Source organism: Haliotis rufescens, unplaced genomic scaffold (assembly GCF_023055435.1).
Source record: "Haliotis rufescens isolate VD_foot unplaced genomic scaffold, xgHalRufe1.0.p SCAF_7, whole genome shotgun sequence".
Lineage (NCBI taxonomy): Eukaryota > Metazoa > Mollusca > Gastropoda > Lepetellida > Haliotidae > Haliotis > Haliotis rufescens.
In genome coordinates this window covers 40,525,470-40,548,664 of record NW_025964361.1, presented here as the reverse complement: position 1 = coordinate 40,548,664, position 23,195 = coordinate 40,525,470, and the positions used below count along the sequence as shown (strand labels likewise).

Genomic DNA, 23,195 nt, shown 5'->3' with positions numbered 1-23,195 from the left:
GCAGGCTTTCTTGTCACGTGACACATCTAAAGACCCAGGCGGTTTATGCCCCTCCGTGTCAGAACACGGGTGAAGTAGAACAGCCTGGTCGTGGTGTACCGTTGAATGGGATACCACCTGTATACAAGACAAGTACCGTTACTTCATGGTGAGAGATTTTCGGATTTAACAGATCAATAATCAGCGGTTGGGGTGATCTTTCATGATTGTGGAATAAGTGTATTTAGTGAAGAACTAAAATCACAGCAATTCCTATGACATTGCTAATTTCCGATAAGACGAAATGACTCTATAAACTCCTTAAGTTTCTTTAGCTACTCACGCAACGAAAATTCCAATGAGGCTCGGATCTGTTCAATACAAACGAGATTATAAAGCTCATTTCTGAAGGAGAGAATCAGCTGGGTCTCAAGGCAATATTTACGTTCGGATTTATTTTAAGGTGACAGACTTCTATGTACTAATCAAACACGACCACGACATTATAGTTGTTAAATATATCAATATCAATCAATCACTGCGACATATCTCGTGGTTGACGTTGACGACATTCTTTCTGTTTGCATCGTTGTCACGGAGGTCAACGGCGTGATCTGGCGCCCGGTGTGTGAATCATCCAGTTTACAATTCCCTTCCCTCCCGGAGCCGCAAACCAGTGTTCGACGTCAACTAGCAATATGTCGGCTGTTGCCATGGTAATGAGAACAAACGTCCATACCAAGTCTATTCAAAAGGAGTTCCTCAGCAAGTTGACGGAATATTTGAGCAAAACCTTCAGTATTGAGACCAAGGTAAGCCATAGCAGAAACTGACCTAAACTGTGAGTGAGTGGGGTGTACGCCCGAAAATAAATTTTTCAGTAATATCATATTAAGTGTCAGGATTTGACGTGACTGTTATAACCAAGGGTGTATATAACGGCGGGTTTGATCATCGAATCCTGGCAAGCCCAAAGCGACGCAACTCTGCATAGCCAATTGCTACACATTTGCCCCTTGTTAATGTAGACCAATGCTGGGTAAGCACAGTATTATATACTAAAATAGGTAATGCAAATGTAAGCCATGTTGAGTGCTTATCTAAACCGTTTCGCAATTTTGTATAGTTCTTTCTCCATACACGGAATTCTTTCTCATCAATAGCGAATCAATGTCATTACTCGTTAATAGTCAATCAACATTAATAGTTGGTCAAAGGTGGTCAAGAACGGCGCTTTGAACAGTATTTTACCTATTAAACGAGTAGTGAGTGAGTATGGTTTTACGCCGCTTTTAGCAATATTCCAGCAATATCACGGCGGGGGACACCAGAAATGGGCATTGTACCCATGTCGGGAATCGAACCCGGGTCTTCGGCGTGTCGAGCGAACGCTTTAACCACTAGGCTACCCGACCGCCCCTAATTCACGAGTAAGCGTGATGTAAGAGGAAAGACTATAGTGATGCCGATCTTGGAGTTTACGGCTGTGCTGAATCCCACAGGCACGGCAATATAAGGTCAAGAACGAACAGTATTCGGACAAGGGTTATAACTACTATAAGCATATTCAATCAAGGTTGATCAGTGTAGATCTAAGTTAAGTCGTTCATCGGTGAGTAGATCACAGTAGGCTTCACTGAACATTTAGGTGCACGTGGTAAACACGCTCAGCGGTTCACACAAGGTTATCTGTGTTGTGAGATCTGAGTTAATCACTGTGGCCAATAGGGGCGGTCGGGTAGCCTAGTGGTTAAAGCGTTCGCTCGTCACTGCGAAGATCCGGGTTTGGTTCCCGACATGGGTACAATGTGTGAAGCCCATTTCTGGTGTCCCCCGCCGTGATATTGCTGGAATATTGCTAAAAGCGGCGTAAAACCATACTCACTCACTCATTCACTGTGGCCAATACTGCTGTTAACAAGCAGTTCCATCAGGTACCGTCAATATAACATTGTGCGACCAGGAGACTGTGCCTTTAACCCTTGTTTATAGTACATTTTGTTTTGAATATGTGTGAAGAAGTTTTGTCTTGGAGTATTTATAAACATACAAATTTTATTGATGTTAAACCAACATTTTGCAGGGAAGAATACAGCATGTACATATAACACCTTTAGTTGTCATCAAGTGATAATACTGTGTCCACAAAGAGACATATTAGTCATTTGATCCTGTGCCACACCAGCGAAACCAATGAAGTATAGACAATTAGAACTGGTTTCGAACGCTGGAAAAACTGGGTCGAACTAAGAGTGAGTGAGTATGGTTTTACGCCGCCTTCAGCAATGTTTCAGCAATATCACAACGGGAACATCAAAGATGGGCTTCACACATTGTACCCATGTCGGGAATCGAAACCGGGTCCTCGGGGTGACGAGCGAACGCTTTAACCACTAGGCTACCCCATCGCCCTATATAACTAAGAGATATGAAAATGTATTGCCGTGTGAAAACATTATAAGTGTAACAGACAACCACTTGATAACTCAAAGTGATGGCAACTGTACATGCTGTGTTCTTTGTGAAACCTGCAAAATGTTAGTTTAATATCAATAAAACTTGAGTATTAATTGCCAAAGAAAGATGAGTGGTAGTTCTGCCAATTCAGCAGTCTTACTCCGACAATGGTAGTCGTTTGCTCCGCTGCAAGCTGTCGTAAATTAAATACCAGTGCCTAAATATAGGCTTTCGCTCGGTCAGATGCCATAGAAAGTCCACTCGTTTCGTAAAAAATGGTATCTAACGAAAATGAAAGTAGTATTCTGTATTTATTACCTACGAGGGCAAACATCTACTATCGGGGTTAATTAAAATCATATGTGCCCAAGGGTCATATATCGTCAATTGGGATACGATGACAATCATCAACCAAGTCAGCAAGCAAGACCACCCGACTAACGGGATCGGGTGGTCTTGCTTGCTGACTTGGTTGATGCTTGTCGTAAGAGGCGACTAACGGGATCGGGTGGTCTTGCTTGCTGACTTGGTTGATGCTTGTCGTCGTATCCCAATTGCGTAGATCGATGCTTATGATGTCAATCACTGGATTGTCTGGTCCAGACGTGATTATTTACAGACCGCCGTGATATAGCTGGAATATTGCTGAGTGCGGCGTTAAACAATAAACAAACAAACTATACAAACAAACATCACGTCGCGAGACAACAGTGTCGGAATGACGTCACACTAGACACGACGTCACCATCGGGAATCTGGATAAACTACAGAGATATTTGCTTTCATTATCAAAAGAACAGTCTAATATACTGAAAATCAGTGTCTAACTGTAACGTAGCTAAGGCATTTTATAAGTTTGGGCAACTTTGGAGATATAAACTTCGACACAATTTTGCGAGGGCTCCAGGCCAAGCCAAGCGGGATCAGTAGCCATATCTGTACTTGTAGACCTCTCGGCTTGAACCTTTCTCCACAAATTAAAATAGTTGGATTTGGCCGAAATATGCTTGAATTGTTACCTTGTTTGGTTTTGTCGCTGTGTGTACATCTGACTACACTTCTTAACGTTATGATAGGACAGACCGACTGTCAACAACGTCTGACCGTGGCCGTGACGTCTCATAGACTAGGATTAGAGTAGCTACCCTATGACAAAGGGCAGTTACTCTAGCGGACAGACCGATGGATTGCCGCGAAAGGCAATTAAGAACAATTGTTGTTTTGCGCATATGTTGCTTCGCCACGGTATAAGAAAGAGATTTCAGTTGGAACTATATTGGCTACTGTCCCTGTCCGACTGACACATCACTTACCCTGTGACGTAATAAATATTAATGCGCGCATTCCAGGAAAACTCGCAATGTTTCGGTAATGTTTGTGAGAGAGAGGAAAGCGATTTTGAAGCACAGAATTAAAGAATGACATTATATGATAAAGAGGTTATCACGCTTGTGTGTTTGGGGGTGGTAAATATCCTGTATTAGGAATAAACATTGTATTTAGCGAGCCTTGGGAGATATCGCTACAATGAAATTGCATCACTATGCTTTGCAGACTATTGTGACGTCATCGTTACCATGACGTCACAATGACTGAAATCCGTGACTATTAAATCCCTCTGCCACTGACGCTGGTTAGCACCTTTTACACTCAAGGCACTGGTTACAAGCTGCAGAAGTTGGAAGAATAATTTAGGATGATAAACAGAAGCTTTGTTATAAACCAAAATAGCTAAGCCTTTTATAAACTCGTGTTGATATATTTAATATCAAAAGAAACTCGGGTGAAATTCCCTCTATAGCAAGATCCCACTCAAAGACTGCAATACAGTGGATATCCCACTCTCGTATACAATGTCCTTCGTGTTCATTCAGGTCGACTACATTCTGGCAGTAATAATCCCTGCGACTATATCACTATTCGCTACTGTTGAGCTGGTAGTTTATCCGTCAGTACCGTCGACAACATTCTATGCATTGGTTAAGTCAGTAACTGTATTATTCTGCTGTGTGGAGCGCCTGGTTTATCAATATGTCATTCTTGGTAGTTGGACGTATATCAAGTTCATGTCGCACATAGGGATTATAACATATCACGGCTCCCATAACAACTGGTGACCGGTACCGTATGCCTGCTTATAAACCCGCAGAGTTTGTTGTTTTAGCCAATGCAATATGCCAACTAAACTACCGGACAAAAGAAAGCATACACCCACGTCTGATGGTGGCTAAAGATGCTAAAACAAGAAATTGTTATTCGATGGTGATGTGTTTGATTCGGGTAACAGGCGATATTACATGCATTTATCAATGAGTATCTCACTAATGCGACTGTTTTCAGCCTAGTAACGTTTATAATTGTTTGGTTCAATCAAATTGTCAAGTGTATACTTTCTTTTGCCCGGCAGTATATGTCACGGCGGCTTGTAATATGGGTCAGGTAAACTAGTGGCTGAAAGCATGATCAACGTCCTAGGTTGACCGAACACTAAGGTGAATGAGTGAGTTGGATTTTACGCCGCTTTAAGCAATATTCAAGCATACCACAGCGAGGAACACCAGATATGGGCTTCACACATTGTACCCATTCGGGGAATTGAACCCGGGCCTTCAGCGTGACGAGAGAACACTTTAACCACTATGCTACCCCCCACCCCCACCCCCACCCCCACCCTACAAGGCCCGCACATTTAAACAACATTCCTTATTTTGATGTGTATGTTACAGATGTCTTTGCAGAAAACATAGCAGTGTAGAAATGTCATATCATTTCCCAGGAGCATTTATCAAAAAAGGTTTAGTTTCCTCGACGTTTGAACTAAGTTTGTTCGCAATCGCTTTTACGGTGAATACGGTACTACGACTGTCTGCCTGCTTGGCTTTCCAAGGCTGTGTAAGATAGTGGCATGGTGGCCCATCTTATCAGGGGCCGGTAATGGTTTGGTGATTTGTGTACAGTTCGTTTACACCCGATAATCTGAGCCTGACAATGCATGTGTGTGAAACGAATGAGATACATGCTAATCACACACAAGTACGTAATAGAACAGTAACTCAGGGCTATGTTCGTGACGTGCAACCACTTCATGACTGCAGCAGCGGTTTTCATGAACCACAGGGATTTTTTTCTTAAATTTTATTTTTTTCACACGTCACATAGCTGGATGATCACAGGAGACATAAATATAGTTATTGTTTCTCATGCCGATTTTCTAAACATTATGGATCGGTGATAAGAAACAACATCTATGTTGTCAACGTAAACTGCCGGTCAAAAAGAAGATTCACACCATGAAATGTGACCAAACAATTTACAAACGTTATCAAAACGTCAGACTGAAAAAAATCGCCGTAACACAGCCCTGTTTGTTTTACGCCACACTCAGCAATATTCCAATCTTCCCGAAACAAGAGAGTTAACTGACTTTTGAAGGCCAGTTTCCACGTAAACTGGACTTTTATAGCCAGTTAACTCTCTTGCTATGGGAAGATGCAATATTCCAGCTATATGACGGCGGTCTGTCAATAATCAAGTCTGGACCAGACAATCCAGTGATTGATATCATGAACATTAATCCACGCATTTGGGATACGATGACATGCATCAACCAAGTCAGCGAGCCTGACACTCTTATCCCGCTAGTCGCCTCACACGACAACCATGGGTTGATGAAGACCCATTTTACAAGGATCTTCTTAGGTGCAAACTTCAGGTCCAAAACACAACAGTAAAACCCGTATCAAATACAAGTGTGGTGTAAGGGGACACCAAAGCAGTTTTACTTCCCTCATAGTCTGTTGTTGAATAATGTGTGCCATTTATTCATTGTCATACAACGGTGCATGGGCAGTGTTTAATGTGTGATAGATGTTTACCATATACTAGAGTGACGTATGTGTATGCTGGAGCCGACAGAACACACGGGCCATAATCGGGGCTAATTTGGAAACCAGCAATAAGCGCATCCTGGCAGACAAGGGACACAACTCTTTGCAGTTACCTTAGACCACTGGGTCACTATCCCTTATCAATTAGCTTGCATGAAGATGTACACCTCTTACACCTCGTGTGTGTGTGTGTGTGTGTGTGTGTGTGTGCGTGTGCTTGTACTAGTCCTGACTGATCCTGATTTATAGTGATAGCCCACTGAGATACCATGCCGAATGAACACCCCACTCAGACACAGTATACTGACTCCGAGCCGTCCAGTCCTTGTTTTAGCCCCTTAATGCCGAGCTCCAAGAAGGGTAACACGTATCATCTTTTAACGTCTTTTGGTATGACGCGACCGGGGATCGAACCACTGGCCTTCCGCCCTCCTGGCAGACGCTATACCACGAGACCATGGAGGCGGTCTGTGGTCTCAGAACCTTCTTGACATGATCCACTGTTTGTTTAGAATGTGACCCTGGAGCTCCACTTAGAGGCCCAGATGATGCGAGCTGGATCCACTGCCCCCATGATGAACATTGACCTCCACCACAACAGTAACCGGGCCAGTCAGGAGCACAAACCAGAGCTGGCCACAGATATCGCCAAGTTTATTTCAGCTCAGATCAGGATACCTGAGGACAGGTGAGCTATAATGCTGGGTGAACTGGAGTTCAGGGCAGTGTCCTTGAGAGCAAGGAGTTACATCTATGTTGCAAGGTCAACTGCAAGCAGGTCAGCGCAGCACTGTTGAGAACAGGTGAGCTTGTTGCTATATCAACTGCAGGAAGGTCAGGGCAGTACCCTCGAGGACAAGCAAGCAGGTCAGTGCAGGTGAGCTTGTTGCTAAATCAACTGCAGGCAGGGCAGGGCATTGAGCAGAGGTGAGCTTGTTACAAGGTCAACTGCAAGCATGGCAGCAACCGTGAGAACAGGTGAGCTTGTTGCTATCAACTGCAGGCATGGCAGCAACCGTGAGAACAGGTGAGCTTGTTGCTATCAACTGCAGGCATGGCAGCAACCATAACAGGTGAGCATGTTTCTAGTTCAACTGCAAACAGGGCAGAAAGCCTCCAGTACAGGTGAGCTTGTTAGTTTTAGACCAGGGCCAGGTGTCTCTGGACAACACAAATTGCCAGGTCAGCTTCAGGGCTTAATGTCCCTGAGGAAAGGTGGGCGATTTAAGAAATAGGTAAACAGTTGTCTCCATATCCCATGCTTGTCAGCTAAAGAGGACCAGGTAGTCAGGCCTGGCAGCTTGGCCGACAGCAGGTCATGGTGTGAATTGTTTCTTTGCCACACAATGGTCTGGTCACACTAATTCAAGGATGCCATGATATACATGAGCTGGAACATAACTGACTGCAGTGCTTCATGTTATTCACTCACTCACTCACTCACTCACTGTACCCATCATGTCCTTGCAGGATACTGGTGCTGTTCTTCGATACACGGAAATGCACATGAGGAATACATCACATGTATCAACACATCAAAGAATTTCCCACCCAAAGTGGTGTTATATTCTGATGCTGCATATCAGCTTACCTTAATAACTTTGAAACTGTCCATAAAGTGATCTATCTTAAAGAAAATAAGATTGTTTCAGTGCAATCAAATCTGAGGTTTTAAGCACTTATTCAAGGATGTAGATTTTCTCAGCTGAAATGTAATTTAGTGTCTATCAGTATTCTGAAAATTCAATATACTTATAAAAAGCTGTGTACTGTGTAATGAAATAAAACTATATTCATATTTGAAACATTGAATGTCAGTTGACAATGGTTTGTATGGAGTTTCAACACAGAAATCTGAAGTTCACATTCAAATGACAAAGTCTATTTATGTATTTTATATGAGAAGTTTGACAGTTAAAAGAAAGATATGTTTTTATTTCCTTATTCTAATCAGATCTTCAGATTCCTGTGGTGTCTGCCTGTTTATGTCTTATCAGCTGCTTGGTGTTGGAGGAAAGATTAAATTTTCTCTGAAGGCGGCTTCAAGACCAGGCAAACTTCAAATGGTTTGACAACTTATGTTTACATGAGACAAATATGTGTTACTTAAGTCGCCCCTTTCTATTCTCTTAAATGTTGATGCCACTTTGTAGCATCATGTGTTATCTACACAGATAGAATGTTGTCAACCAATATGTTTGACAACCATTCACAAGTCAAAATTAAGTTCGAAAACACTAAAATGTTTGGCAAAACATTTCTAAAAATAGACCAAGTCTTTTTCTCGTCAAGATTGTCAAACTTTACAAACTAGTTTGCAAACTGTTTTGCTCAGTGTTCATACATGCAAACTCATGTTTGTAAAAATAAATCGGCAAAATATAGTTGTGCGAAGTCACCTTTCGTCAGCAATATTTGTTTCACATTTGAATTTTTTGAGTTGACAGATTACATACCAAGTATTATAAAGTCTGGTCTTAATAGGTGAGGGAAGTCCAAAGTGGTGCAGCTTCTTGACTTTTATCCCACAAACACTGGCAAGGGTCTAACCCAGGAACTTTCATAACTTCATGCATATCTTAACAGAAAACAGACAAATCAACTTCTGTACAAAGTTTAATTACAATTCATAAAATGTATGAACACATTGAGTAGTATAGGTGTTTCTGAAGCAATGTACAAATGACATTACTTGGACAGCTGACAGACAGTACAAGCACCCCTCACATGTGAGGGTTCAACACTCTCAAACAGCTGAGCTGCATTACTCCTGCCATCACTGGCACTGAAGCTCAAGGAACCAAATAGGGTATCTTGTAACTGAAGACTTCCTATTACTGTCACAATATTATCAAAATCTAAAACACATTTTTTGTTCACAAGTAACCAATGACTTTTTTCAATTGGTAACTGACATGTAATAATATTGATAAATTTCGGAAGTCTTCAAATCCACTAAGTTCACTTCTTTGAATTAACAGAGTGTAAATAATGTCATTACCTTCCCTTCAATGGTTCCTGAGATGAATGACATATCAAATATACACCTAGAAAAATTAAACATATATATCTTCATATATCCCTAAATTTTGGATCGTAGTTATTTTGGTAATAAGTACACATGACATTGATATAACTTTAATAATTATCTAACATACCACTGCTTCCTGAAGAAAAGGTGGTACAAGAATACCGTTTTCTCCACATGGTTGCAAATACAAGTTCACATCATATACATGTAATAGAAAGATACAGAGGTAGCACTGAAAGACACTTTGCTGTTACCAAACATGAAATAACATAATCAATTACAGTAACCATACAGTGACCATAAACACAAAAGTCAATGTGTTTTGTCAAAATTAAATGCAGGATACATTCTTAAAAAATGCATGTCTATTGATATGGAAATAAATAGTGCTTAATTATTTTCCAGGTGTATATTTCGCCTTCTTAATATTGCTTGTTCACTGTGTCTTAAGTACTTGACACATACCCATGTCAAAGCAGGTCAACAAAAATATCCGGAACGACTTCACAAAGTCTTACAAACCAACTGATGAGCATTCATATTATTCACACACATTCACCAAGTTCTAATGTAAGTTTCAGGTTTTCACTGCACCTAGACAAGGTTAAAACAGAAATATGTATTGAAAACTGACTGAAAATGCAACTTGAAAAACAAAATGGAAACAGTCTGTAAATTGTAAGCAATAGAAGAAATAGGAGTGAACTTCGTACAGTTCAAATTATTGAATATTTCAAGAACAATTGGCAGTGTACTTGAATTATGTAAACAATAAATCAAGAAATATAATTTCCTGTCTTTTTAAGTCAATAATTCATTTTTCTATTCAATTTATCTATTCAGCTCTAACATTTCTAAAAACTGTATAACATCCCCCTCTTTCTGTCTCATCAAAACATTATATGGCACATTGTTCGGTGATAAGTGTTACTAGTTTGACAGTGATCATAGCACTGTGGATACCTCCCATCCTGACAATAAAATAACACATAGGATACACTTATCAAAGTAAAAAATGATATTTCTTCAAGAGAATTAACTAAACATACATATGAAATGTTCATGAGGTATTCTGTATGAAGATATAATAATGTCAATGAAAAGATAACTTGATAAAGACGTAAAAATTCATAACTGTCAATGAAATGATAAAACAGTCATCCTTGAATGAATCCTTTCCATAAAGTTAGAGATTTCACCTAAACCTAAATAGATACATCATGATGAGAGAAAGTGACCCTGTCAAAGACCAGTCTTAGAATGAGTGATTAAGAGAATTGAGTTTACTGAAACTTTGAACATTGTTTAAATATTTTACAGCATGTCAGCTCTATGAAAGAGGGAATCCCAAACTGACATGTCTTGGAAGCTTACCACTTTGGAGAAACCCAAACAGGTTTGGTTCTGACAAACCAAGCATCAAAATCTAGGATTCCAACCAAAAAACTAGAATTCTTCCATGCCAAAAGATTGATTGGTTGGTTGAAATGTCATTCTGTTGCGCAACAGGATGTCCTCAGATCTTTGTTAAGTGGTAGTGAGTTTTAAGATCCGATTTAAGGAGATTGAGGGAATTGCAGAGCCCAAACAAGTGGGCCACCTATGCCCCAACCAGTTTCTTGGGTCATGTCAAAAGAGGAATAAACTTTAAAGGATCGTTCAAGAACACCAAAAGAAAAAAATCACAAGCTGTGAGCTAGCCCTGTAACATGTCACATACAGACCCAAATGGGGAACTGACCCTGTCTTTGTTGGATGAACAAAAGCCTGAACCACAAAGCTACCTTACCACCCCTATCGGAAATGAAGTATGAAATTTTTTTTAAACCTTTTACCATTGACATCATGTGCACCAATAGCTTTACATCATACTACCGTAAGGCAGCGTCATTAGATCCTTTTATACAGAAAGAGTGAGTGAGTATGGTTTTACGCCGCTTTTAGCAATATTCCAGCAATATCACGGCGGGGGGCACCACAAATGGGCTTCACACATTGTACCCATGTGGGGAATCGAACCCGGGTTTTTGGCATGACGAGAGAACGCTTTAACCACTAGGCTACCCCATCACAAAAAGAGGTAGGCATACTTGAATGATACACCACCTACTGCTTTACATCTCCTCAATGTCTAATGTACACCAGAATTATTATTCACATTACGACCAATTCAATGTTTAACAATAAAACGCATATCAACCTTGTTACAGAAATGGACAAATCGACCATAATCAATTACATGGACAAACATAACAACCATAACAGTAATTTATGATTGAGGTTTCAGAGACATAACCAGCTATTACTGAAGAAGTAAATGTCAATCTAATATTGCAGAAACAGAAAAAACACTTTTTTTCAGGGATAGACAAAACACTTCAAAATGGATACCCATCTTAGGTCTACTCACAAATGTGTTCCCTGTTTTCCATTCATCAAAGCATCCTTTGACAAAATATAACAAACCTGTGTTTAAGGATGGAGACATGTTGAGGTGTGGCATCTCCCTGAGGGGCAGACCATGGCAAGAAGTGGTGTTCATATAGCATAGATGGGGGGAGCTTGTGACTCAAGGTATTACATACGTACTGACCAGTGTACACAATAACTGGCTGTCCACAATACTGATGCTAGCATCTCCGCTTGGCTAGCCATTGGCTATCTACAGAGTGAGTTGGGGCGTTGAGTTGAAACATATTTCAGTAACAATGAACATACAGCTTTATATTGGAGAAAGGGACGAAGTGATGCTCACTAAGCTACTGGTATTAACCACATCAAGCATAGGAATGGAGCTGACAAAGTAGGAACCTTATCTGGCTGAATCTGGGATTCAAATCTTAAGCAGATCCTGACATCTCTAAAGGACACAACACAGCAGAGCAAATTGTGTTGCCAAAGCACACTTGGTCAACCATGTATAAGAATGCTTTACTGGCTATTTTTTAATGATCATTGCAATCATATACCACTCAAAACAGCATCTTGTAAAACAGTAAAATGCTTTAGCTGGATCGAACTAATAAAGTCAAACCCTACAATGTTTATGAATCTTGACTCCATGCCAACAATGGCTTCTTTACAGCATTATAAGAACAAGGCCATCATGTTTCGGTTTTCAGCAATTCTACAACTAAAGTTTGGCAGTTAATCTGAACCACATCAAATCATGGTTATGGGAATGGAACCGAACTCTCTTTGTGATAAGTGAGAGCACCATCTACTTCCCCAATGTACAGTGAACTCTATGGCTAAATGTTACTGACAACGCATGCCAGTCAACTCACAAATGTATATGTCCCACTAAAACCACAGATGATCCTTTCACGTTATTACAACACAACGACATATGGTTCAACCAGATAGGCATTTAGTCCACTGTCACTCTTCAATGATCAAAATGGGATGTTTCTATAATATGTAATATCATGAAAATGAAAGTATGAATCCAACACACAACAAATGCAGTGAGTAATTCATTGAGTTCCATGAATTTAATGAATTCTTGCAAATAAAACTCGTGCATTTACTGTAACCAAGACAAATTATAGTCATATAAACAGTTTGTGTTTAGGAGTAATCTTTCTTGAAATTTCAATCCTCTTTGTCCACTTGTACCCATAACAATGTCTAATAAGATGATTACAGATTGGCACATGGTAATAAATTCGTCTAAAATGCTGCCATTACCTTAGCCTCCTCCTGAAGCAAAGGTTGCAAGTTTTGCCTGGACTTGCATCTTGATGTACCAATAATTTGTCTCATATTTACATGTTTTCTTGGAAATGAGAGTTTTATGCCAATGGGCATTAACTTCTGAATAAACAGAATATCACATATTAATAGATATGTGTCTGTATAACATATCGAAATTGCTAATATTGTCATCAATGTTGCTTGGTGTATCACTTAATTATTTTTTTAAAATATTTTCAATACATAAAAGACTACCACTGAATCTACAAGTTCCTTTTCTGATGTTTCTTAAACTTGCTATGTACACAATTTTAACAAACTTTCTTTACATTGATCTTGAAAACACATTGTCAGTTGTAGTTAAAAAACCCAACCAATTCAAAAGCATGGTCTGACGTGAGCATGCAGCTAAGATTAATTACCGATAATATTTGAATGTCCACCTATAGCATCATTCGACATTCATTGCCATTTCTTAAATATTTAATCCAGACTTTGCAAACATCTCATGGAATCCAGGTCACCTCTCTGCCCCGAACTCCACAACAACCTGGACTGCATATATCAACAACCATGTAGAATAGGGCAGTATTGTTTAATGCCGCGTCAGCACTTTTACAGCTCAACACAGGAAAGCTTAGAACAAGTCAGCTGGCCTCTTTCAGGTCAAAGTACATTTGTATCTTGCAATCCAATATCCTTCACAGTTTATTTGTAAGGGTTGTCACGATTCACAGATGCATCTCGAAGCATATTGTGACACCCCAAATTTTTTGTCATTCTGAAACAACCAAATCTCAATCAGAAATAGTGCACGGACAAACAGGCCATTCTCAAAACAAAGTGACATGAAACATGTGACAACAAATTCCTCCAATACTAAGTATTGCAGTACCAACCTAGCCAAGTCGTGACACTATGTAACAATTAATCTAAGTCAATGGCTATATTGACAAATGACTGTTTGATCTGCTGTCGTGAGATTCACACTACTGTGACAGTCTCGCTAATACTGTGTTTTCTTCATCTATGTAAACATGAAGGCACAATTGATGATAGAAAATTAGGTATACTTGTCTCAAGAGGAAATGTCTGTACACAAAAATAAAATACTTTGTGTGTATATATGTACAAGATATACAAAACTTGTTACGACGAGTCTTGGTTCTGCTCGTCTGTTATCACAGGTCATTTCTTCTTGGAAGATGAACTGAGAGAATTAAGGAAACATACAAGAACAATGAAGAATCTAGAGTGAATGAAATAGTGATCTTTGTCCATCTGTTTGTTAGATGTTTAATGCCACACTCAAGCTATATGTCAGTGGTCTGTACATAATCCATGTCTCGGCCAGACAATCCAGTGATTGACATCATGAGCATGGGATACGATGACATGCATCAACCAAGTCAGCAAACCTGACCACCCGATCCCGTTAGTCACCTGTTACAACAAGCAAAGTCGCCTCTTACGGCAAGTATGGGTTGCTGAAGATCTTCACATGGAGAATGAAATTGTGAGTACAGTTTAATGCCACTTTGAACAATAATTCAATAATATTAGCAAGATATGGAAGAATAGCTTGAAGCGTAACAGGTTTTTGACATTTACTATTTTGGTGAAAGTTGATGAACACGGGTATGGTGCGAACTTTGATTTGAACCCATTTCTCGCACGCCTCAGGGATATGACCCTGCCCAGAATGAGTTGGGTTCCGGAATTGTCTCAATAGTCTCTGACTATCACAGAGCACCAACCTCATGTTGGCGAGAGTAGGAAGTGATTTTGACTATTTTTGTGAAACCCAAGAGCGTGCTTATGGGGCTGATATACCAAGGATCATAGTTACAGCAACTCTTGGATTTGAAACCTTTGATCAGCTGATCCTGGTACAACAAAGTGGTGCAACTACGGTACGAATACATTTAAAGAAACATACAAAAAATTCACATTATCAGGATAACGGTTGTCATTGTTTTACCTTCCAGCATATGTGTAACTATTCTTATATCTTACGAGTTTTATCGTTTTATGCTTTTATCAACATGATGAAAACAATGTCCATTTAGTGCTTAAGGATACGTTTTTTCTTTTTTCACTTTGGCTTTAGACTTGGCTGGGGACTCATCAGAATCAAAGACGTCCTGTAAACAAATATCATAGAATAACCAACCAATCGTGAAAAAAACACATTTAATATTTCATATTTAAAATTCATTTCAACAAATATCAATACAGTACATTAACTCATTTTAATGCTCTTCAAGAGAGTGGATGAGAGTTAATTTAATTCCTTGCAAGTTTCACTGAAGTCAATCCACCACTTCTCTTTTCTTAATATTCAAATTTTAATAAATAAATTGAACACCCTAATTACCACGGAGATTATGTTTCAAATTCACACATGGCACATCCAGAGACAGAGTTAGGTTTAAGGATGCTTTCAGCAGTACGAGTTCCAGCCATATTATGCATGGACTCCCGGAAGGCGCTACACACACATTGTACCTATGTGGGGCATTGAACCCAGGACTTCAGCATGACAGGCCAGTCCTGCAACAACTTTCCTTTTTGTTAACGCCACACTCAGCAACATGCCAGCGATGTGGCAGCAGTCTGTAACTGATGGGAGTCTGGACCAGACAATCCAATGATTAACATCATGAGCACCGATGCATCAACCAAGTCGGCGAGTCTGACCGCCCAATCCCGTTTGACTGCTCTAACAAGCATGATTTGCCAAATACCAATTCTAACCCGGACATCATGGGTTGCTGAAACAACTAAGGTGTTTCCCACTGCAACCACATGGCTCACTTACATTTTCCAAACCTGGACTGGAACTGGGCTTTAAACACCGATGCCTGGTCACACTTGAATAACATTTCCTCAATACGGTGATGCAAGTGTGTCTCCTGCTACAAACTAAAGAGGCGGAGAATAGAATCTACTACCCACCCTATTGCCACGTCTTGGCATGGATGGACTGGATCTCTCCCAGCTGTGTTCCCGGCTCTTGCTGCGTCTCCGGTCAGGTTCACCATTCAGCTTGGAAGTCTCTGTGGATAGGAGCATTAGAATCAGTAAGGTTTTGTGCCATGTTTAGGAATATCCAGCCACAGGACAATAGGGGATGCAGATCATGGGATTCACACATTGAAACCCATTGGGAAATCAGACGTAGCTGTTTGGCATGATAAGCAAATTTTAAATGTCTAAGCTACCCTAGTGAGTGTTTGTTGTTTACAGCCACACACAACAATATTCCAGCCACATGACGTCTGGTCCTGACATTATGAGCATCGATCAATGCATTTAGGATGCTATGACATGCATTAACCAAGCCAGCGAGCCTACCCACCTGATGAAACAGCCACAAGTTGGCTTTCCCACAAGGCACAGACTAAATGTAGTTTATAAGAATCAAAGAAATTAAAACTAGCTCCTTGTGGATGTAAAGCAGCAAAATAACAAGGGAGTGAATTGAATGATGATTTAGACTGGGGCGTACCAATCGTTATTTCCAAACTACAGTTATGATAGCTCACATTGTATCCATCAACAAAATACTGATCATATTGTCAATCACTTCACTTAAGTGATGCACTGAGCATAAAAATATTACAGGAGGAATTGTATTGCAAACACAAGTTCAGTGTACATTGTGGAAAGGGTGCTCAGTAGGTCATTCTGGCATATTACAGGGATTTATCTTGACCTGCTCTGTGGCCGATATTCAGCCCTACGTCTGTAGCAAATGATAGTTAAAATCCCCAATTTGAATTGAAAATTTCCCAATTCAAAACATGAACATTAAAACAATCATATTTTGAACAATAAAACAATTTTGTCCCAATTTCATTGCTAAGGGCACTAAATTTGGAATACTAAATAAATCAGCGTATTATGATTCCAAAGAGAGAAAAAAGACAAAGATCAAACTTGGTGTTACTTTACTTCTTGTCATGACAACATGACGTGCATGTCAAGTAAAGGCTTGTGAAGTGGGCATTTACCTTAAATGAACTGAGCGAGTGAGTGAGTATGGTTTAACGCCGCTTTTCGCAATATTCCAGCAATATCACGGCGGGGGACACCAGAAATGGGCTTCACACATTGTACCCATGTCGGGAATCGAACCCGGGTCTTTGGCGTGATGAGCAAACGCTTTAACCACTAGGCAACCCGACCGCCCCTTAAAAGAAGTGAGTGAGCAATTGGGTCCAACACTGCTTTGAACAGTATTCCAGTTATTATCATTCCACGCCTTAATAGGAAATAACAACCATTATCAACTGATGGGTGAAGTATCTTAGCATTTTAGTGAATGCTGGTTAACGCCCAAATCAGCTTTATCACTGTTGCTTGTAATCAAAGGAGTCTGGGGATGAGACAGAGAAACTATCGTAGAACAGGACATACAAATCAGCAAGAGCACACGTGCATAACTAACTCGACAACATCCTCATTATAGTCAAATATAAGACATCTACATCATAAATCACCCAAAAAAAGAAAGCATAGAGTGTGGTCTTATGATAATACATTATTCATTCCTGACGTAATTTCTGGAGGGAGGTTACTTGAAACTTGATGACAGTGTTAATTGGACAACACTATTTTCGAGAGGGTAGGGATGCAGCTGAAAATCGCAATGGCTGAATGATCCCATCCAAAAGTGGGCGAGATACGACAACTTACAATGGAAAAAAGGATCAGATTACGGCTGTAAACTGTTTCGACGTTTGTTAGAATATTCAGGAAACACCAAAGTACCCACTTGATCATAAAATGGACTTGTCCAACTTTGGATTGTATGTAGGAAGTCATTATTTATATACGGGTAAATATCCTTAAAGAGGTTGTAAATAATGTAGATATCTCATCTAAGAAATAAACAACTCGCTACACCCCTCTATGTGTATTCTCCCTGCATGTTTTATAGTGCGATAAACAACTCCCCCTCATCGTTTATTTTTCAAATAACAAGCACAGGGAAGCGTGGTATTTCTTGCACATAAGAACTCAATAAATTAACATATTAACAAAACAGGGCAGCAATATTTCTGCAATATCACAGCTGTGGTCACATGAAAAAGGCTTTATACAATTGTACCAACGTGGGGAATTGAACCTAGGCCTTTGGCATGACAAGCAAACACTATAACCAACAGGCTACCCCACCATGCTGGTTATAACATGTTTGCTTTTTGTTTAATGCCAAACTCAGCAATATTCCACCTGTATGACAGCGGTCTGTAAAGAATCAACCGGACAGTCCAGTGATTGACATCATGAGCATCGTTGCACACTATTGGGATATGATGACATGCATCAACCAAGTCAGCGAGTCTGACCACCCGATTCCATTAATCACCTCTTACGATAGGCATAGTCGCCTTTTACAGCAAGAATGGGTTGCTGAAGACCTATTCTACTCCAGATCTTTCCATGTGTTTTATAACATGTAGTATTATATATCTACACACAGGGATTTAAGGCTACAATAGGTCCCCAGTATCCATGCTTTTCATGAGAGCCAACTGATAATGTATGAGTGACCTGGCTGATTGCTTGTCCTCGTGCCCCGATATGCATGGTTGCTTGTCAATAGGTCGCCAGTACCTCATTATTGTCGTAAAAGCCAACTAAAATGGGGATCAGACCGGGACTGGGTTGATTGCGAGTCATCGCATCCCAATGGCATGGATCGTAATATTTTCAACCACTGGTTCACCTGAACCAGATTTGATAAATTACTGACCACTGTGATATAACTGGAATATTGCGGACTGTGGTGTGAAATTATATGTGAACTCATTGTTTTAGTCTTACTTGTATAATCTTCGCTGCGCCTCCTCTTGGTCTCGTTGTCCATCTCCAGCGAATGGTCCTGAATAGTGAGACTGGTGGATTAGTGCAGGTAGAGGGAGATGGAGGGTCAATGCTGCTGCGGTCACAGATTCAGATACAGCAAAGTACCCATAGTGATTGTAGGGACAGTGAGATCATATTTGTACATTCCTGGATCAGCCAGCCTTTCGGGATTGACTATATTTCATCTCTGGTTTTTGACAGTAAAACTATCCAACATATACTGTATGTAATAAGAGTGCTGTTACTGCTAAGATATCCATCATCCGATGTACTATCAAAACCATGACTGTGTGAATATGAAGATTTGCTGAGAAAATTTAGATTATGAAAGTACTACTCAGTCAGGAAAAGACACTTTATTGTACAATGGAACCAAACACAGCAAATCATGCAGACCGCACCTTGGTTACACGCTGCTTGATTTACGGCATCTGGTTGCATTGAAAATGTGCCCGGGTCTTCTATTATGAGGCAAACTTTATGGGGATTGTGTTTTGTTTGTAATTTGCGTGTCTATTTCTATTTAAAGTGTTAACATATTCCACAGTTTCGTAGCTCTCTCTTTAGTAGGCCTGGGTAGGATGCTCATGACCCTATCAAGAAGAATTGGTTGTTCAAGATCTGCTGACACTGCAGGTAAGGGATGCAACTCTGCTGAGCGATTTGGGCAAGTTGAACCAACCCTTCCCCCTAAACTTCTGTTAAGTTACTTAAAAGACATTGCCTCATGCAGATGCACCAATAATTTATTGACTAAACGTTTGGTTATTGATTGAGTGTGTATGGTTTTTTTGGCCGCTTTTAGCAAAATTCTAGCAACATCACAGACACCAGAAATGAGCTTCACACATTGCACCCATGTGGGGCATTGAACCCGAGTCTTCGGACTGATGAACGAACACTTTAACCACAAGGCTACCGTACACCCTTTCTTTAATGAAATTGAAATGCATTAGCTACCGCTCTTGGGAGTGAGTGAATTGTTTTATTCCGCTATGAACAGTATTTCAGTTACATCACGGTGTGTCAACATAATGTAGGAGGAAAGAACCAAATTATGCAGACATTAGACTGTTGCCACTTGAACACAATCACATGATTGGAGACAAACCAATGATAATATTCCAGCAAATCATGGCATGCCTAAGGTGCCTCCCAGGCCCCCAGCTACTGTTGTACATGTATACATTGTACATGTAGATGGCCAAATCAATGGTCATAGTCGGATTTTCTATAATTAGTGATCAGAGATGTCTATGTCAGTCTCCCAAGAGATGTATTACAGTATATCGATCTGTGCTTGTGGATGAGTGAGTGAGTGAGTATTGTCTTACGCTGCTTTCAGCAATAATCCAGCAATATCAGGGCGTGGGACACCAGAAATGGGCTTCACACATGGTACCCACATTGGGAATCGAACCCCGGTCTTCAGCGTGACTAGCAAACGCTTTGACCACTGGGCTACCTGACTACCCCGCTTGTGGATGAACAAAGGCCAGATGTAGAGAAGTATAAGGTTTACAACAGTTTTCCTACAATAACAAGATTTTTGTAAGAGACATACAATCTCTTCGGTAATTGCTATTTTCTCTGAAAGGGTGGAGCTGAATATTTGTTAAAACAATTTTCTCAGGACATTCTAAAATATACTTCTTAAATCTATGACCAAGGTTTTCGCACAACTGGGTACAGGTATATTCCCCCCCTCTGCTAAGAGTGAAATGCTTTTGTTACACAGGCCTTGTGTTGCCAGTATGTGTGTGTGGAGAAATAAGTGCTGAAACATTACTTTTAGCTGACAGTCATGTTGGGTTAGAGAACGAATAATCTTTCTCCATTGCTTTGTACTAAAAAAGGTGAAAATTGCCATATTTTAGAATTTGTGACCCATTTGAAAAGAAAAGTTCTTGGAAATCAGAACAGACTCTTAATATCAAAACCTTATCTGCATTAAAATTTGCATATTGGTCCAGTAAAATTGAAATCTCAATGTCATATTTGAATCACAAGTTTTCCAAGAGTTTTGCTTTTAACATACCATGCTATCAGTCTTTTTAAATACTAAATTCCAATTTACTGTGCACTGGAGTTCACAATATCTGCAGAAAATGGCATTCTACATAAACTTCCACACCTCCTATGTGAATGACCTTCAGTGACGTGGACCTTATGATATAACGTTCAAGTTGTCCATTGGTTTCGAGGTGAGGTGAGGTGAGGTGAGGTGAGGTGAGGTGAGGTGAGGTGAGGTGAAATTGGGTTTAACATCGCGTCCAAGATTATTGCACTTATATAGCGACATGCATGCACGTGTATGTGTGTGTGTGTATGTGTGTGTGTGTATCTGCTTGTACTCGTCCAGACTGATGGCGATTTATAGTGCTAGCTCACTGAGATACCATGCCGCAGTTTAACATGAATACCCCACTCAGACACAGTATACTGACTCCCAGCTGACCAGTCCTTGTTTTAGCCCCTTAATGCCGAGCCCCAGACAGGGTAACAACAAGTACCATCTTTTAACGTTTTTTGGTTCTGGTTGGAGGCTCTACCGCAAGACCACGGAGGCGGTCTCCATTGGTTTCGAGAGGAAATAGGATGATGTACCCTCTGTTAATTTAAACCGAGGTACATCAACCCATGTCACCAAAGAGACCGGTGGACAACGAATTTATCTTAAACGAGTCTAAGCCATATCTTAAACGGGTCTAAGCCAATCAGAACCTGATATTCATGTGTAAGGGAAGATAAAAAATCTATCAGTATGGGACCAATTGCTAAAGATGATACCTACCAGTTTTCAATCATCAGTAAATAGTTGTAATGTTAATAAATGCTCAGAAAGGGATGACCTTGAAAGGGACATGAACCTATTGTTTGTTGACACATAGTAATGTGAAAGAATCGGGTATCATTAACTTCTTTTGAGTGGTATATGTCTCTACAAGGATGTATAGTTCAGTATCCAAGGAGTAATTTGATTCTGATGTTGATCTTTCTTGCTACAAGTATTGGCCAATTTGGTGTTGACATCTCCGTATCTGAATCTCATTATCATCATTAATATTACATATTGGACTATTAGCCTTTTGGGCAATAATATTTTTAGCTTGAAGATTTTGGACAGGGCTATGTAACACAACTTAAATATCAAACTTGTCCATTAAATATTTTTGGATTAGTGACGTATCTTATATAAATGCTTCTTGTGGAAAACACTCTGTCCTTCCAGATTTTCACTAGGTTCTAACCCTGATAACTAGGATTGATCCATGTTGACTCACTGAAGATTTCCTGAGCCAGGCGACATGCTTACCCTTTTTCTCTCCTTCTTCTCCTTCTCCCTGTATATCTCCTTTTCTCTTTCGTAAGAAGGGCTCTAAAAAAGATGAACAGCGTTATGTGCAAGGGACACTACTGCCGGGCTACGTTACTTGTGTCTGCCTCTTCGTGTTGACTTCCCGTGGGGATTCCGGGTTAGAATTGTTCCCCAGTAATTAATGCTTGTATTAACAGGTGAAATTTATCAGGTGTTACAGCACTTGAGACAAGGCTGATTGTGTGTCATCATGCCCTGTTGGTATGCTCAAGCTTTCGGTCAGTGCTTTGCCGGGTCCAGACTTGATTATTGACCTGCCTCTGTGATTCAGCTTGGACATTGTGGGCTGACTCCCATGGTGCTGAGACTGATCTAAAATCAAGCCTTGAAGACAGCTCCCGATTCACAGTACAATGGACGGGCAGCAACAAAAGGTTTCTCTATGCAGTAGAGGGCATAAACTTCCCTCCAAGAACAATACATCCAGTGCTCCACTTCCAGTTTGGTCATCAGTCCTTACATATAAAGAACAGCTTTGGTGGCCTAATCGCCCACAAAAGATGTTAATATTGAAGTATTTTTCTGTATGACATGCTTTCAGTCATCTTTATGAATGCATCATCTGTACAGTGTTGCCATTGAGATATATCTGTCAAGACAAGTTCCCAATAAAAAAGACCTAAAAAGATCTGTGTACAAGCATTCCAGTCTCAAATCAGCATGGCCGTAAGGTGATAATCCATGACAGGTAAATCAGTGTTCTTCAAATACAAAGTAGAGTTTGGCCTTGTTATATAACTGCAACACATTTCATCGTTGCTCTTACACTATACCATATACACAGCTATTTAACGTTGACCTGCCCAGTGTCATCAGGTGAGTGAGTGAGTGAGTTTGGTTTTACGCCGCTTTTAGCAATATTCCAGCAATATCACGGCGGGGGACACCA

General features: G+C 40.2%; 2 protein-coding genes across 3 annotated transcripts in view; one reads left to right on the top strand and one right to left on the bottom strand.

The window, feature by feature from the left end:
- Nucleotides 1–8,123, top strand: LOC124132654. 2 transcript variants are annotated; one of them, XM_046496662.2, is made up of 4 exons: nt 1–148; nt 580–791; nt 6,836–7,011; nt 7,794–8,123. In XM_046496662.2, exons 2-4 carry the CDS (start codon nt 678–680, stop codon nt 7,831–7,833), a joined length of 330 nt encoding a protein of 109 aa, XP_046352618.1. In that variant the 5' UTR covers nt 1–148; nt 580–677; the 3' UTR covers nt 7,834–8,123. The 2 variants fall into 2 exon arrangements, with proteins under 2 accessions (XP_046352618.1, XP_046352619.1); XM_046496663.2 differs by having other exon boundaries at nt 15–148; nt 560–791.
- Nucleotides 8,124–8,926: 803 nt separating this feature from the next.
- Nucleotides 8,927–23,195, bottom strand: part of LOC124132653 (THO complex subunit 2-like) — a 69,664-nt gene continuing 55,395 nt past the window's right edge. The window contains exons 36-40 of the mRNA XM_048387450.1: nt 22,244–22,306; nt 18,886–18,943; nt 16,009–16,109; nt 15,133–15,194; nt 8,927–14,260 (exon numbers count right to left, since the gene is read on the bottom strand). Coding sequence (XP_048243407.1) covers nt 14,239–14,260; nt 15,133–15,194; nt 16,009–16,109; nt 18,886–18,943; nt 22,244–22,306 — 306 coding nt within the window. The 3' untranslated portion in view covers nt 8,927–14,238. The remainder of the gene's footprint in view (nt 14,261–15,132; nt 15,195–16,008; nt 16,110–18,885; nt 18,944–22,243; nt 22,307–23,195) is intronic.